The sequence below is a fragment of the Oratosquilla oratoria genome, chromosome 44, assembly GCF_046742065.1.
Source record: "Oratosquilla oratoria isolate Oo_2021 chromosome 44, ASM4674206v1, whole genome shotgun sequence".
NCBI lineage: Eukaryota > Metazoa > Arthropoda > Malacostraca > Stomatopoda > Squillidae > Oratosquilla > Oratosquilla oratoria.
Window position 1 is genome coordinate 23,692,102 of NC_134820.1, and position 16,339 is coordinate 23,708,440.

The 16,339-nt window shown below is 38.1% G+C and overlaps 1 protein-coding gene across 1 annotated transcript in view; it reads left to right on the plus strand.

Annotated features, from left to right (window-relative positions):
• Positions 1–6,870: 6,870 nt before the first annotated feature.
• Oseg6 (intraflagellar transport protein Oseg6) overlaps positions 6,871–16,339 on the plus strand; it is a 37,054-nt gene continuing 27,585 nt past the window's right edge. Inside the window, exons 1-5 of the mRNA XM_076180358.1 lie at positions 6,871–6,983; positions 8,597–8,751; positions 10,898–11,122; positions 12,363–12,573; positions 16,152–16,264. Coding sequence (XP_076036473.1) covers positions 6,969–6,983; positions 8,597–8,751; positions 10,898–11,122; positions 12,363–12,573; positions 16,152–16,264 — 719 coding nt within the window. The 5' untranslated portion in view covers positions 6,871–6,968. The remainder of the gene's footprint in view (positions 6,984–8,596; positions 8,752–10,897; positions 11,123–12,362; positions 12,574–16,151; positions 16,265–16,339) is intronic.

The following is a 16,339-nucleotide window of genomic DNA, read 5'->3' on the forward strand; positions in this document are numbered from 1 at the left end:
ATAAACAACAATTTATCAATACTGAACTTGAACATATTTCTGTGTCTCGGCCCAAACACACACACCGAAAGAGGGACAAATCCTGATCATTTCAGCAGTTTAGGTATCTATTGAGCCTTCAATACGTTACGGAGAAATATGGAATAAATGCGAGAGTATGAAGAGAAATTTAAGGCAACAGTTACTTGGATATAACTATAAATAATTCCTGTGACAGTAGTTTGAAATATTATGAATAGTTTGATAAGCGTTTAATTATAACTACAAATGTTGTTTGTTAAAAACCTACCACTAGCACTCCATTATTTTCTCCTCAATAAAGTAAAATTGCGATGCAGAGCTCCGTTCCATCATGGGCAACTTTCATCTCGCTATCAATTCACGTTTAACTACCGATGAATTCCATTCCCAATTACAGTACATCTTCCTCTAATGTTGGGAATTTCCAAGAAACCTCTGTATAACTTATCGAGCTGAAATTGATCACTTTTCATAACACGACAGCGTAGACCACTGGTTGTATTGCTCACAGCGCCGCGGTGCGGATGTTTGCTACAGTCAGCCATCTCGTTCACATACTGCGCGTGTATTTCTTATACAGATTTTGGAGGTTCACCACGAATTACAACCTTTCTTTTGCCTAACAGCTTACTTCAATTACTTTAGTTTCAATTCTCTACAAATGCTTCCTCCTCTATTTTCTTTCCACGGTACAAATAGGTCTTTATATTTGGAAGATTTTTTGTCACACAAAATCAACATTTACCACAAAACGCGTGCAATCCACGACTTACACATGTTTGTGGAACCTTTCTAATTGTGAAAGCTTTCCAGTTCTCCATTTCTTTATCGGTGATGTTATAATATATTGCAATTATCAAGCATGACGACCAGGTCAGAGGGAAAAAAAAGTTTTACAATAATACTAAGGTTACAAGATGTCTTTTGCATCAACAAATCAGTATACAATTTATATCGGTATATTTTTAAAGTGTACACCTTCACAATCTGAAAATTAAATACTTTTTTTTAATTATAATACACCAATGTGATATATGTTTTTCTTTGCGGAAACCAATAACAGAACACGTTGCTTAGCGATACACAAACGAACATAGTCGCGGCGACTCCTTGAGAAGCCATCTTCGTTTTGATAGATTCGGAGGTCGAAGACAACGACGACGACCCTGATGACCTCTAGAATTACAGGTACCGCATTACTAAGTGGAAGTTATGTAGATTATGTTATATTCGATAGGTTAGGTAGGTAGGTTAGGTTAGAATAGACAAATTTATCATACTTTAATCCCTACGACCTCCGCATCTACCAAAACAAAGATGGCATCTCAAGCAGTCGCAGCGGCTACGTTTGAGTATCGCTTTTAGCAACTTTTTCTGTTATTGATTTCCGCCAAGAAAAATTTATGGGAAAGACTGAGTGAATTGGCAGGGGAAAACAAAACTGAAAATAGAGAATGCCAATTGGAGCGGAGTGAATGTAAACTTGTATCCTCAATCGGTGTTGGAGGTTACATTAGACAGAACTTAAGGCGGGGAACACCAAACTCTATGCAACACCTTTTTCATTTATTAAACAAATTCACTTCTTCACAATTTCTTCTATATTTTACACAATGTCAATCACTTCTTCAATTATGATAAATACTTAATAACTTGAACACTATAATTTTGTTTATGTCTATCTGTCGAGATATTAGTTCCAAGCTATCTGAATATCACTCTGTAAACCACAGTGCACTATTTTAATGTCTCTGTACGTGTCATCGGACCGACGCCTCTCGGAGGTCCGCGCTTGACTTTTAAACTACGGAAACGATTAGGTCATCACTTCTCGAGTTGCCATACTCACTTATCATTTAGAGTTTGTGTATGCGAGACCATAATCATTAATTAAGGTTACTATCCTGGGGTTACAAATCATCATTAAATATAATTCTTAGTATATATATATATCCAGGGGGTGGCTGTTAATATACGTCTTTTTGTGTGTTATGTCTGTGTGGTTACTGGGATGCTCGTGTGCGTTCGCACGTCTGTTGCTTGGCAGTGCCGGTCGCACGGGCACGAAGTGCTGAGTCGGCAACCGCCCAGTCAGCAAGTTTGAGAGGATGCGCTTGGTGACGGACAGTCGGGCGGACAAGTGAGTGAGTGAGTGAGTGAGTGGGGTGAGTGAGTGAGTGATATTACTCATCATGTATATGGTGGCGTATACAAACTATAAACAACCAGGTAAAGTGGTTAAAACAAGAGAACAGATTATAACAAAGAATGTAAAAAAGTAACCCATTTTTGAATGCATTAATTTGAAAAAAATATGAGTAGGGATCACAAAACTCTACACGAGAGGTGACAAAGTTGAAAAGACTACAAGCGACAAAGAGAAGTAGAGGAGCTGAGAGATTTTCTTGTTCACAGTGTTTATGGATGAACCGCAAGGTCAATTGTCATAAGTAGAGATTAACCGAGTCTGCCCCTATCAACTCTGTATATATTTCATAGGATGATATATTGATAATTGCACCAGAGAGAAATGTTAGAATTTTCTGAGGTACTAGTGGAACCGCTGTGGACAATTTTGAATGGCTCTTTGAAGAGAAGACAAATTCCTATAGAATGGGAAATTGCCAGCATCACTGCGATATTCAAGAAAGGTGACAGGAGTAATCCTGGTAATTACAGACCTATCAGTCTCTCTAGTGTTATATATAAACAAGATGATGAAATCAATTGTAAAGGAAAATATAGTGAAACATGGCAGGCAGTAACTTAGTCAATAAAAAGCAATACAGTTACAATAGAAGTTGACAGTGTTACAGTTAAAAGAAGCGTTGGGTAAATAGATCGAGGCAATTGATAAAGAATGGAAGGTAGGTGAGGTATACTGTGACTTGAGGAAGGCATTTGATACAGTCCCTCACAGAAGGTTACACGTGAAGCTTAGAAGTTGTAACATTAATGGAAAAAATATTAGATTGGATAGTCATTCATTTTTACATTGAAAGAAACAATGTGTGATGGTGAATTGTGAACAATCAGAGATAAAGGACGCTATAAATGGGGTACCTCAGGATCAGTATTGGTTCCCCTTCTATTATCGGTCACGCTACCTGAGCTTGTTCCTTTTCCCACCTCACATTTTTGTATATAAGCATATGTCTTCCACTATGTATTCATTCTGCTGAAGAGGGTCACAGTTAGTGATCGAAATATACAGAACATTCGACATTAGTGTCTTCTTTTTCCGACTGTGGGATAAAATGTTTATATATATATATATATATATATATATATATATATATATATATATATATGTATGTATGTATGTATATATGTATATATTGCTTACAGAGGGCATAAATCTTTTCAAGGGGATAACGCATCAGGAAGATTGTGAGAAGATGCAAGAAAGTTTAGAAAGAGCGAAGAACTGGCCAAGGAAATGGTTACTCAAGTTCCATCGCAGAAAGTGTTCTTTTATGAGAGTTGGGAATGTGAGAGAACAAAAGACGAAGGAAAAATTAAAATAGCTAGAATCTGAAAAATATTTGGGAGTAATAATTGGTGACCATTTACATTCTGATGAACACATGGTTGAAAAACAATAAGGCTAATAGGATAGTGAGAATTATTAGGAGGACATTTGTGACAGTAGATGATATAAAGTTGAATGCATTATATATCACTATTGTGTAACCTCACTTGGATTATGCTAACCATGCATGCTTCTCATATACGAGGAAGGACAGAAATGTTGTAGTGTCGGTGCTCTATCCAACACCGACCGTATCTGAGACAACCGTCTCCCATGCAGGCAGAGCCGGGACTGATGACGTCACCAACGCGAGCGGAAGCTCGCGCACTCACCAGGACTCGCAATTGGCCCATAGCCAAAGGGAAGGTGGCCAATCAGAAGACTGGTCAGAAACCGGGGTCTGACTGTGAGCCGCTACGAACGGAGGGCAGAACAGCTTCTTCACCAGCAACAGCAACAACTCGTCTAGCTCCGAGACCTTCTCTCTCTCTTAACATCGGATCGAGGATCTACAAGCCCTAAGACCTTCTCTCTTAACACTGGATCGAGGACCTCAGGCTCGCTACATTCTCGCCTGATTCAACCAATAAAAAGGATTAGGACCACTGGGTTGATTTCCTTCCTTGATTGCCCTTCATACTATAAATACCACAATGTGACTAAAAACGTATCAAGAGGAACCGAATACTAGAGCTTGCCATATGAAGAAACATTTAAAAATATATATATTGGCTAATTTTGGCGTACAAAAGAATCCGTGAAGACGTTTTTTTTTTTTTTTTTTTTTTTTTTTTTTTTTTTTTTTTTTTTTTTTTTTTTTTTTTTTTTTAGTGGAGTATAATGAAGTGAGATGTTCATCAAGTATGAGGGGATCGGACCAAACGTACACACTAAGATACTCTACAAGATGTCTAGAATGTGCAGGAGGAAAACGCTTTAGCAATAGAATAGTCACAGATTGGAACAGCCTGCCGGCTGTGGTCAATGCGACAGTGTTGCCACTGTGATCTATGCCAGTTCCTACAAATAAGTATTTTTTTCTACACAATTCCCACTAGCAAATCTGGATTTCTATATTTTCCCCACAAAAAAGAAGGAATTATTATATACACAAATAAGTTCATTGCAACATATAATTTGCTCACAAAACGTACCATGTGAGCAAATTTTTCACACAGATTTGTCGGGAAATTCCCACAAAATGGCATCAGTGCAATGCGGAGTAGATAAAATATATAATCCTGTAATAATCATCCATTATATTCTTATCTTGACTTTTTATCACTAGTTACAAAATCAGCGATTCTTGAAATATTTAATAACTCGCAGAACTACCTATATTTACATATTTTTGAGACATTCGTTTGTGACGCAATGTTTTAACTCATAATAAATGTATTTTATTTGAGTCTCATTATTTTGTTGTGCTTACTACTTTAACTTGTTTGTAACCACTGTATTTACTAAGTTTTAATATAGAAACATCCATCATGAACAATCTAAGCATGGAATGGCCATGTCTAAAGTCGGCGTTATCTATTGAACTGTAGCTAATCCACACATTCAAGATTCCGCTGATCGCATGAATGCGACTTGCCACTTGCAAGGTAAGACCACCCGCTTGCGCGGGATCGGTTTTTGTGGGAGGGGAAGAATGTCTGTAAGAAAATGAAAAGATAGTAGTGTATAAAAGAGGGCTATTGCCACCGGGCGATTAAACGAGCGATCAGGGGCTGTTGGTGGTCGTGGCTCGGGAGAAATGGACAGGGAACTCGGACGGCGGCGCTGACGCCGGGATTAGAATCACCAACAGTTTGGAAAATGGTAAAAGGCGTAGTAGTAGAGAAAGGTGGAAAAACGGAAAAATCTTTAGTGGGAGGTAAACTGAAATGAGATGTAGTATCAGAAAAAGTTAGAAAGGAAGAGAATTTTAGTCAAAGAAAAAGTAAGTGTAGATGTTTGTGCGTGGGTCGTGGCTATGTTCGTGAGAGGTGTGTGTATGTATCTTACGGGAATTGAGTAGACTTCACTTCCCGCGTGAAGAGAGCGCGTTCCTGTTTAGTCCCAGGTAAGGCCTGAGCTTTTTCCTGTTTTTCCCCAGGTTGGGTTTGAGAGTCGGTAGAGTCGATCCAGTGGTGGTACGAGGGGGGGGCAGGCGGGCGAGTGTTGTATTATCTTTCTCCTTCCCAGCACAACTCTGAGAGCAGAGAATTACGCTACTGGGGATTGTGTGTAATTGTCAAAAGTGTTAACCCGCTCGCCAGCGTCAGCGAAGAGGCCAGCGCGTGGGTGCGGGCCGGTTGGACAGAGAGGCTCCCCAATTCCTCTCCGTCGACCAGCCGGCGATCAGATGAGGGTTCTGAATAAGAGTTGGGTTGGGCCTCTGCTAAGCCAGCGAGCAAGTGTGCGTGTGCCTCTTTTCTTCCAAGCTCTACTCTGCAAACAGAGAATTGCGTGACTTGGGAAATGTGTGTATTTGTCTTGGTGTAAACCCGCCTGCCGACGTTAACGAAGAGGACGGCCTGTGCCAAACCGGCAGCAGCAAAGGAGATATATCTCCTCGCCACCACCGGCCGGCGAAGATTGCTGCGCGTTTGTTGAGTGAGCTGGAGTGGAGAGGCGTCCGACCTCTAGGAACGCGATTCGACCTTATGTGCGATCTCAAGATAACCACGCAGTCATATGATCGGTACATCGCGGAACATATTCACTTTCCATCGAAAACTCTTTCTATATTTTTTCTGTAGTTGTCTGCGCAGGTAGCTTATTAATTATAACCAGTTCCTAGAGAAATGACAAACAAAACATTTCAGTTATCACTAGGGAGATTAAGTATGCCATCAACAAAAGACCATTTATATCATCAGTTGCATTAAAGAGGTGAATTCATAGAGGTCGTAAAGGAGAAATTTAAGAGGGATTGCATGAAATAAAAGTGATCAGCATTCTTTTACTTTTAACGAGTGGAGATTAACCTCCAATCAAGGATCCTGCATGGACATTGGAGATGTGAAACTGGTAGATATTGCAAAATTAATGGAAATATAAACAAGTAAATATCCTAGAAATGATTGTGAGCGAATTAAATTGTTTATAAGAACGTGGCTTGCACTCAAGTTAATAAAAAAAATAAAGCCTCCTTTTAGGGAGCATCAGCATAGAAAATGTATACAAATAATATACTTATTCTCTGTTATTTAAGAATGACTTTTGAATAGTGGGAAGGAAAAGTATGTATTTCTAATTCACTGGGTATATTTAACAATAGACCTACATGACCTCACGCATCTCTACATTCATCTGAAAAAGGCTAGCGAGCGAGCTTACAAATTTCGTTGTGTTTGTAAACATTCCAATTTGAGAAACTGAATTGAGAAGATAGATTAGAGGAAGGAGCGACGATTTGGGTACTACGATGGCTTCGGGGAAGGTTGTTTCTTCATGAAATTCACATTAAATGCAGATCACGCCTTTATGTTACATGTTATGATGAATAGTTAATATTCCAGTGTTTCAGATGTAAATTTTCACCTTGAAATTGATAGACTGTCACTGTAGGAATGTAGACGTAGGGTGAGAATGACCCAAGTATGTCGTTGACAATCACCATTAAACCTTCTTTACCAATTACAGTTATCGTTAATTCACATTAGTATATCACAAGGGAAGGTAGTGCTAACAATGGCAATTTGATTTGCTGAAGTGCACGCTTGAATATCATAATATTTGGTTTGATTCTAGTATCATGCAAACACATGCGACATTTCTCACTTATTCCTTTTTTGCATTTTTTTCCTGTGGAATGGTTATGTTAGATCAATTTAGGTTAGGATATATCAAGTTAGGAGCTGGGTATTTGTGATTTTATGACTCGCTCACTCGTGTGAATTTTTTATTTGGTTTGATTCCAGTATCATGCAAACATATTTCTCGCTTTTCTTTTTTGTATCTTATTTCATTCTATGGAATGGTTATGTTAGATTAAGTTAGGTTATGTCAAGTTAGGAGCTGGATATTTATGATTTTTGTCTCGTTCACTTGTGTGAATTTTTTGTTTATCCTACTTGCACAGCAATTTGCAGGGACAGACATGTGTTAGGTTAGTTGCTTGAATCACATTAAGGATAGGGAGAAAAACATGTTTCATGAGAAAATAGTGAATGGGATGAAACTTCACAAATTCCAGGAGCTGTTGGACAACGTAAATTTCATGTTAAATATTCCTGTTTGTGTGGTTCTGGAATTTGACCAAATATTCATTTTCAGTGAGATATTTTCCCATGTATTTATGATGGGTTGAACTGGTATAACACATTAGGCACTTATTCTTACCTAGAAATAAGGGTAAATTAAGATCAGTGTTACCACCATAAACAGTGCACCACAGTTGGTCATCATAGAGTAGCCTTTTTCCTTCTCTCCAACATTTAGTGCTTTCTTATACTTTGAAAATTAAGAAATGCCTACTTTCGAATATATTTATTTTCAGGTTATTTCTCTCACATGGCCTCCCAAATTCTGCCTCCAACTGTCTCAGTCTATCCTCTTACTTGGGTACAAGAATAGACTGAAACAGTTGGTGGTGGGGTTGGAAGGCTATGTGAAAGGATACCATATTATACCATGAACTACTTCACTGATAAAATCATTGATAATGCATTGTCATTAGATGATTTGTGCTAGTTTATATATGCAACAAATTAGAATACATTAGAGTACATGTAGCAAAATTAGGTATACTGTGTACAGATGCCCAAAGGAAGTCTATTCCTCTTGTTTTGTCATTACTGGTATGCGCATTCACAAAACTAAAATGTAGTTGCACATTTGTAAAATGTATAAATATAACCAACTGTTGGAGAAACAGAGCAAAAGAAACAGAAGATCTGTATATTTCGACCCCAACTGTTGAAGAGGACCACAGTTGTGGTCAAAATATACAGATCTTCTGTCTCTTTTGCTTTGTTTCTTCGACAGTGAGTTATATTTATACAGGTATGCACATGTTGATGACTCCACTGATTCTCTTGTTTGTCCCTGCAGCGGGTGTTCTCCCTGGAAGGACCCCATGGCCCAGGTGGTGTTTTCTTCACATGGCAGAAGGCTTCAGGAGGTTTTTTGGCCACCACAGGCTACAATCAAATTGTCAACATTTATGACCGCCATGGGAACCTCAGGGAACAAATTCACTTGCCTGGGTGAGGATGATTAACTTCTGTTGTGGTGTTGGTGTAGACAGTGCGCAAAATAGAAATAAAACTCTGGTTTTCAAATACTTTAGGAGAGTACCTGCTTACCTTCAGGTTAACAGTGATTTTATAGTGTCCCCATTAGTATAATAATATTTTTGTTTTCCTCTTGACTATCCATCATTGTGATGCAGGTGGTGGCCCTGCAAGAAGGATGTGCGAGAGAATTGTTTCCCTGCTCCCCATCTTCAAAACTCATCGACTTCCTCACCTCCAACTGGAGGTTCACTCCTGAAAGATCTGACACTTGATCTTTAGACTGGGTCTAAACTTTCTCTCTCAACTTCAGATGAATTTCCTCCATCATTTCACATAAAGAGAGCTCACAATCAGGGACTGCTTGCCTCCTCTTACTACTATAAGCTAGTGCATTGAAACTGCCCTATATAAATGCAGCACACACACTAAAATCCAAAGTTTCTTCCAAGGGAGATCTATGGAAGAGCCTGAGAATAGTAGCCAGCCACTGTGGAGCTGAGAGTTTCCAATTAGTGAAACCTGAATAAACTGTTAATATAGTGGACCCCATCTTCATAGGGGTTATAGGGCAGACCTCATGTTCATATGAAATCTATGATTAATAGATACCCCTCCCCCCTCAGTTGATATTGCTGTAGCCATTCTCCTTTATAAATGCTATTATGGTCATTGTTTATCCTTTGGAGTTCCTAAAATAGTTTGTTGTATCTTAATTCAACATAGATATTGGATATATTCAATGAAAAATTAATTTAACTTTTGGGATATAATATGAGACAGCACTGTAACCAAAGAGTAGAGCTGCTACACAAAGAAGGTATCAATTCAACACTATTTCTGCACATATTAATGTAAATTATAGTGGAATCAACGTATGACCAATTACTCATCCATTAATTTTTATATGACTGAAGAATGGATTTCGGTGAGAAAGCATACTAACATGGCCCTTAAAGAGGCCTGATGCAAAATTACAATAGATTAATAGATAGATAAATGAATAATAATAATGATTATTAGTTTAAGTTTCACTGACTTATAGTATCTAGCAACAGGTGTGTGTTCTGGATGCATTGGGTGTCAATTTATCTAATGAAATATTTAGTATCTCAGAAAATGATACTTGACTCCAAACAGGAAGTTCTTGAAGATTTACAGACACTGACAAGTAGAATACCAAATACATACATACATACATACAATTACCAAAAGATCTCTTCCCCTTTACAAGGGAGGTGGCCAGCAAAGGCATGCATCTACCAAATACTTGTCCATTATTGATGAAGGGAACAACATAATAATTTCTTCATTTACTAACCGCTGGCTGAGCGGGTTAGGGCGTTGTTACTTGTGGCGAAGGTTGAGGTGAGGGTGGTTCGAATCCTGCCACCAGCGAAGTTGAACCAAGGGCATGGTTCATTAAATTCCATGCTACAAAACCCTCTGTGAGGGGCACTGTCCTAGCCTCCCAATAGGGGGGAGTGTGTGACGTTAAACCATATCGTCATCATCGCTAACTAGTTATTATGTTAGTTGATGGAGAAACTTTAGTTACACCTTTATGAAACAGAGTTATGCAGCATTTTTATGTTAGGAGACAAATCACCCTCAGAAGAATGCTAAACCACTTTTTAACATTTTCTCTCTCTCACTTCTACTGTTCTAAATTACCATCTATACCTTATACACTATTCCCTTTCTCTTGCTCCTCTGACAGGGGGATAAGACTGCTGTTATTATGTTCCTATGTATGTCATAACATTGCAGTTCTCTTTCGCAAAGACATGACCACTCCCCGTACTAAGGAGAAAAGCCTATTGGTGTATGCATATTGTATATCGTAGGTGCTATAAAGAAAAGCAGACATTGCCATGGTGTTTTGTGCCTCAGAATACATACGTAAACCAAAGGCTTTTTCCCCTTACATGGAGGGTAGCCAAAAAGAAAAAGGCATAGAAACCACTCCCACCCATTCCATTTCCTAAATATTCCACTCCCCTCCACCCTCCTCCCTCCCTCTTATCTTTGCACCTCAGAATAACAAGTATTTTATTTCTTATGCCATCAGCCATTGCCAGGAAGGAGCAATTTTTTTTTATGATACTTTTTCCCACAGAGTCTGTTCTGGCTTTGGATGGGACAAAGATGGGGCCCTCCTATCCATCATTAATGACCGCTCACCCCTTGTGCACATGTGGGATGCCAATTCAGGCCGTGTACAGCATCTTGATTCAGGACTTCGTGACACCCTGACATTTCTGACGTGGTCCAAGTCAGCTCCTCTCTTAGCAGTGGGTACTGCCAAGGGTAACCTAATGATCTATAATCATCAAACTTCCAGGTAGGAATAGTCATAGCATTTGATTGATTTTAACATTAATAAAAGAAAATTAGTTTGCATTGCTTGCCAGTGTGGTACCTGCATGTATTTTTTATTTATGTGTGTATGTATTTTGCTATATACGAGGGTCTGGAAAAAAATCCCATCCTCCCCAATCATTTTATTTTGGGATTAAACACACCACTGTGGTTGGGTTGGTGACCATCTGCATGGAAAGATCCACTGTAAATGGTAAAATAGTTAATTGATATAAAGAAGAATTACCTGGTAATTGTATTTTAAAAGGATGGATGTTGTTATAATAGTATTCTGTAAAAATCCTGAAAAATCCTTACCTGTAATAGATTTTCTTGTGTTATGTACTTTGAGAACATATTACTTCTGCTGGGAATTTATGCCTTTTGTTTACTATATCTGTATGCCATCTTTTATACCCATTTTTTTTACTTCATGCCTAGGCCCACATATTTTACCCGTAAATAAAAGAATATAGTTATCCTTATCCTTGGATTTCTTGTCATTATGGGTACAGTGAGTCCTCCTTATATGGTAATTCTTTATCCGGTAAATTCACAGTTACGGTATTTGGTAATTACTACCCTCGATTCTATTTACAGTAAGAAAAATTCACAGATACGGTATCCGCTCGTATTTTGGAGGTAAAATTAGATATTTTGAAGAGGAAAGAGCAGGGAGAAGGTGTCTGCCATAAGTTGAAACTTGGGTTCGGTGTACGGTAATTTCAATTTGCGGTAAGGTTTTCAGGAACGCATATGTACCGTATAATGAGGACTCACTGTACATCTTTAGTATGGTTATGTTATCCCACAATATTCTTTTAGTATTGCTAACTGAAGTGTCTGCACTTTCTCTGTGAATGGCAAATCTAGAGACAACCTATTTCTTGCACATTACTGATTATACAAGATGTGTGGTCAATAAGAATACCTCCCCTGAATTCCCTGCATATTATAATTGGCTCTTCCTGTATCTTTTGCATCTGTATACACATTAAACAACACAGTGACATCACAAAACCCTGATGCAGTCTTACATTCACCTCAGACTATTTACTCTTAACTTTCACATAATATATTCATTTGTCCTCAGCATTTTGCATGTGATACGTCGTTCATTTTCTAATTTTGAGGGTGATTTTTTTTTATGTCTCCATGCATGTACTTGCATTTTGCTTCTGTCCCAGGCTAGTATCATAATCCCTTTGTATCTTGCATGGCAGGCGTATTCCAGTGGTAGGCAAACATAGCCGGAAGATTCAGTCGGGATGTTGGTCCTCTGGAAACCTCTTGGCATTGGGTGGTGAGGACAAGATCCTGACCATCAGCAGTGTGGAAGGTGATACCCTCCGCACCACACCACTGCGAGGAGAACCTTCAGATGTACAGTTCTCAGAGATGAAACAGGATGAGAGGGCAATGGGGGAGAACACGGTGTGTTTTTCTTTATATTACTGAAGCCCCTTTTTCTTTTCACGATCCCTGACATTTTGTTTGGTGATTCATTCCCCGTAAAGTTATGTACCACAATTATCGGCATTTCTTCATAGAACCTTCAGTGGTCTTGTGCTCTCATTTTCTGCACATAGAATTAGTGTGTAACATTTGTAACTTTCCAAAATATTTACTTACAGCTGTTTTTAAAACATGCACTAATGTCCAAAGCCTCACTTTTTTAGCCCCTTTGCTCCTAGGATGTGAAGGTTTATATTCATATGGTACCTGGTAAGTCTGCCTATGATATAGACCAGTACATTCAGTTTTATTGATGTGCTCAGTAGTATTGAGGTGTGTGTTCTCAGAGAGTGGTTTAGGCCTCTTAAGCTTAAAGAATGTCTGCCCACTAACCAATGAGGAATCAGACATGCATAGTTCCATGCCACATCAGCACCTTGTAGTTCAAAATGTACATACATTTTTCAGCTTATGCTAATTCCTATCTTCACTTCATACTATTCACTCTCACCATTTCCAAAAAAAAATGACTAACCTAAACAACTTTCCCTCTATTCATATCACCTACAACTCTTCTCATAATGCCTTTCTGTTGACCTTGTTATAAGCCTTTTCTAGCTCCATAAAGGCCCAGAATACATCCTTACCTTTTGCCAAAAACTTTTTTGCATATCTGCTTTACTACAAAAATTTGACCCAAGAATCCTTTACCCTTCCTAAAACCACACTGGTCATCCCCAATTACTTCCTCTGTTTCCTTCAAATCCTCTTATTCTTATATGCCTTGCATTTCTAACTGTACGCAACAGACTGACCCCTCTAAAACTACTACATTCATCTTTGTCCCCTTTTCCTTTACAAAACAGAATTATAAGAGCATCCCACCAATCTTTTGGCACACTCCCCTCCCTTAGGCACACAATAAACAACCTCGCTAGCCAATCCACTATAAGAAATATTCCCCTTGTCAGACACTCCACTTATTATTTTGTTCTTCATCGTTGTCATTTCTGCCACAATCAATCCCTCCCAAACCTCCTCCACAATTAACAATTCTCTGAAATACTCTACCTATCTTCCCTTAATTGCCTTCACTCCCATGAATATCTGTCCATCTGTACCTTTTACCTTTTTATCTCTATCTAACTCACTACCCCACAGTCTCTTCACCTCCCTCCAATTTTTTTTTAATTCTTTGTCAAACTCTTACCCTACTTACATCTGCCCTCCTTTTTGCTTCCTTCATCTTGAGTTTTGCTTCTTTCTTCTCGTACCTCTCATGCCCTGCTACTCAAGCAAAATCTCTTGACCTCTTGTTATAACAGGCTTCCCATATTCCGCATATTTGTAACACATTCCACAAAACATCTCTGTTAGCCTTATGGTATGTCTTCTTCAAGTCCATGAAGGCCCAAAACATCCTTACTAAATATATCTCACATACTTGTCTTACCACAAAAATTTGGTTATATTATTAATTGTTGTTTAGATTTTCACTGACTGGAAACCTGCTGCTCCACAGTGGCAGGCACTGGTCCTTGGTCCTTACCATAGATCTCTCTGGAAAGAAACTTTGGATCAATGTATGTGTTGTATTTGTGTGGAATGTTTTTATGTCACTGGCTGAAAGTAGTAGGAGGGGATCAGTTGCTTGTTGTCAGCACTCCTTACACAGAAGGGTGGAGGGAATACCGATGAAGTAAAGATGGAGGCAATACTGATGAAGTAAAGGTGGAGGCAATACTGATGAAGTTGCTGGAGAAATCTTGGGCCCAGTCCAGAGTGTCAAATTCTCGTGCACAGCATCAGCTGCCATATGTACGATGCATCACTCTACTTGCAGTATAAAATATAAAATCACCGCTGTATTACTCATTCTCTTTTACTCTGAGTAATAATAAACACTTATTCAAAGCTTGCTAGCCGACCGGGTTAAGACATCGTTACTTGCGGCAATGGTCGAGGGGATGGCAGTTCGAACCCTACCACCGGTGAAGTTGAACCAAGGGCATAGTTCATTAAATTCCAAGCTACAAAGCTCTCTGTAAAGGGGTACCGTCCTAGCCTCCTGATAGGGGGGAGTTTGTGACATTAAACCATGTCATCAATAATAAACATAGAAACATGATCCAAGCCAGTTCACAGAATTTGGGGGTAACTCATGTACAACCACAAAAAAAAATATGTGATCAAGACGCCAACACCAGCATTCTTGTGTACCCTCTTGCGCTTCATGATGCCTATATAGGTGTCATTGTATCGAAGTGGTTAATAAATTGTTTGTAATAACCAATACATCTGTCTGTGAGGACAATATTGCACCAAAGAACTAGAGTCCTAGAACTGGTAAAGGACGTATTTTAGGACATTAATCGAAATGGGGAATGAGAAAGGATGATAAGGGATCTTTTTTTTTATTATTATTATTATTATTAATAATTATTATTAATTATTAATTATTATTATTATTATTAATTAATTATTATTATTATTATTATTATTATTATTATTATTATTATTATAATTAATCATTATTATTATAATTAATCATCATCATCATCATCATCATCATCATCATCATCATCATCATCATCATCATCATCATCATCATCATCATCATCATCATCATCATCATCATCATCATCATCATCATCATCATCATCATCATCATCATCATCATCATCATCATCATCATCATCATCATCATCATCATCATCATCATCTTCATCATCATCATCATCATCATCATCGGTGGAAATTAGCTTCCAATTACAAAGGAATTCTGTGTAACTCTGGCCTATAGTGAAGTCACTCAAATTCCTGAAATGTTGACAACATAAAACTTGAAAATGGGCAGCAAGGTGATGATTAGTTATTGAAGCACATAAGAAATTGTACATGATTCAGTGTGCATGGGAGGGGTTAATATTTGGAGTTGATTTACATTATGCATAAATTTAATGAACAAACACCTGCTAGCTTATAGGTAATGTAATATGGGCTTATAAAATTCACATTTCCAAGTGAGACTTCCAAACTGCAGTAACATCTGTGAGGAAAGTTTGCATCTTAGATCATACACCATAACATTAGAGAAAAAATTCATCCATTGATTGTATTAACCCATTAAACTCTGATGACACGATGTCTTGTCATTTGGTCAAATTAAACAAAAAATCATAAAACACCAAAATGTTTGATCAAACACCAGAAAAATATGGCGTCAGTCCTCGCTTCGTGCGAGGACTGACGTCATATTTTTCTGGTGTTTGATCAAACATTTTGGTGTTTTATGATTTTTTGTTTAATTTGACCAAATGACAAGACATCTTGTCATCGGAGTTTAATGGGTTAAGTACTACAGTAAATTTTAGGCTTTAAATCTCAGTGTCACAATTAAAATGAAATATAGGTGGTTTAAGTGAGATACTAGAATAGCAAATATTCTTTTTCACTTGCAAGCAGCCACTAATATTTCTTTGATTGTGAAATTTTGGACCATAAAATTTGTACTACTATCAATTGACCAGTATCTATATATAAATACTTTTTTTCAGGTGAGTCTTATTGTTTCCAAGAAAACACTTTTCCTTTACAATATCAACGACCCAGAGAACCCAATAGAATTGGCCTTCCAGAACCGTTATGGACATATTGTAGCCTATAAGTGGTGAGTGAGCTTTTTGTTGGGTGGAACTCCAGTTTTCTGTTTTTGAAACCCTCCATTAGAACCATTCACATAATA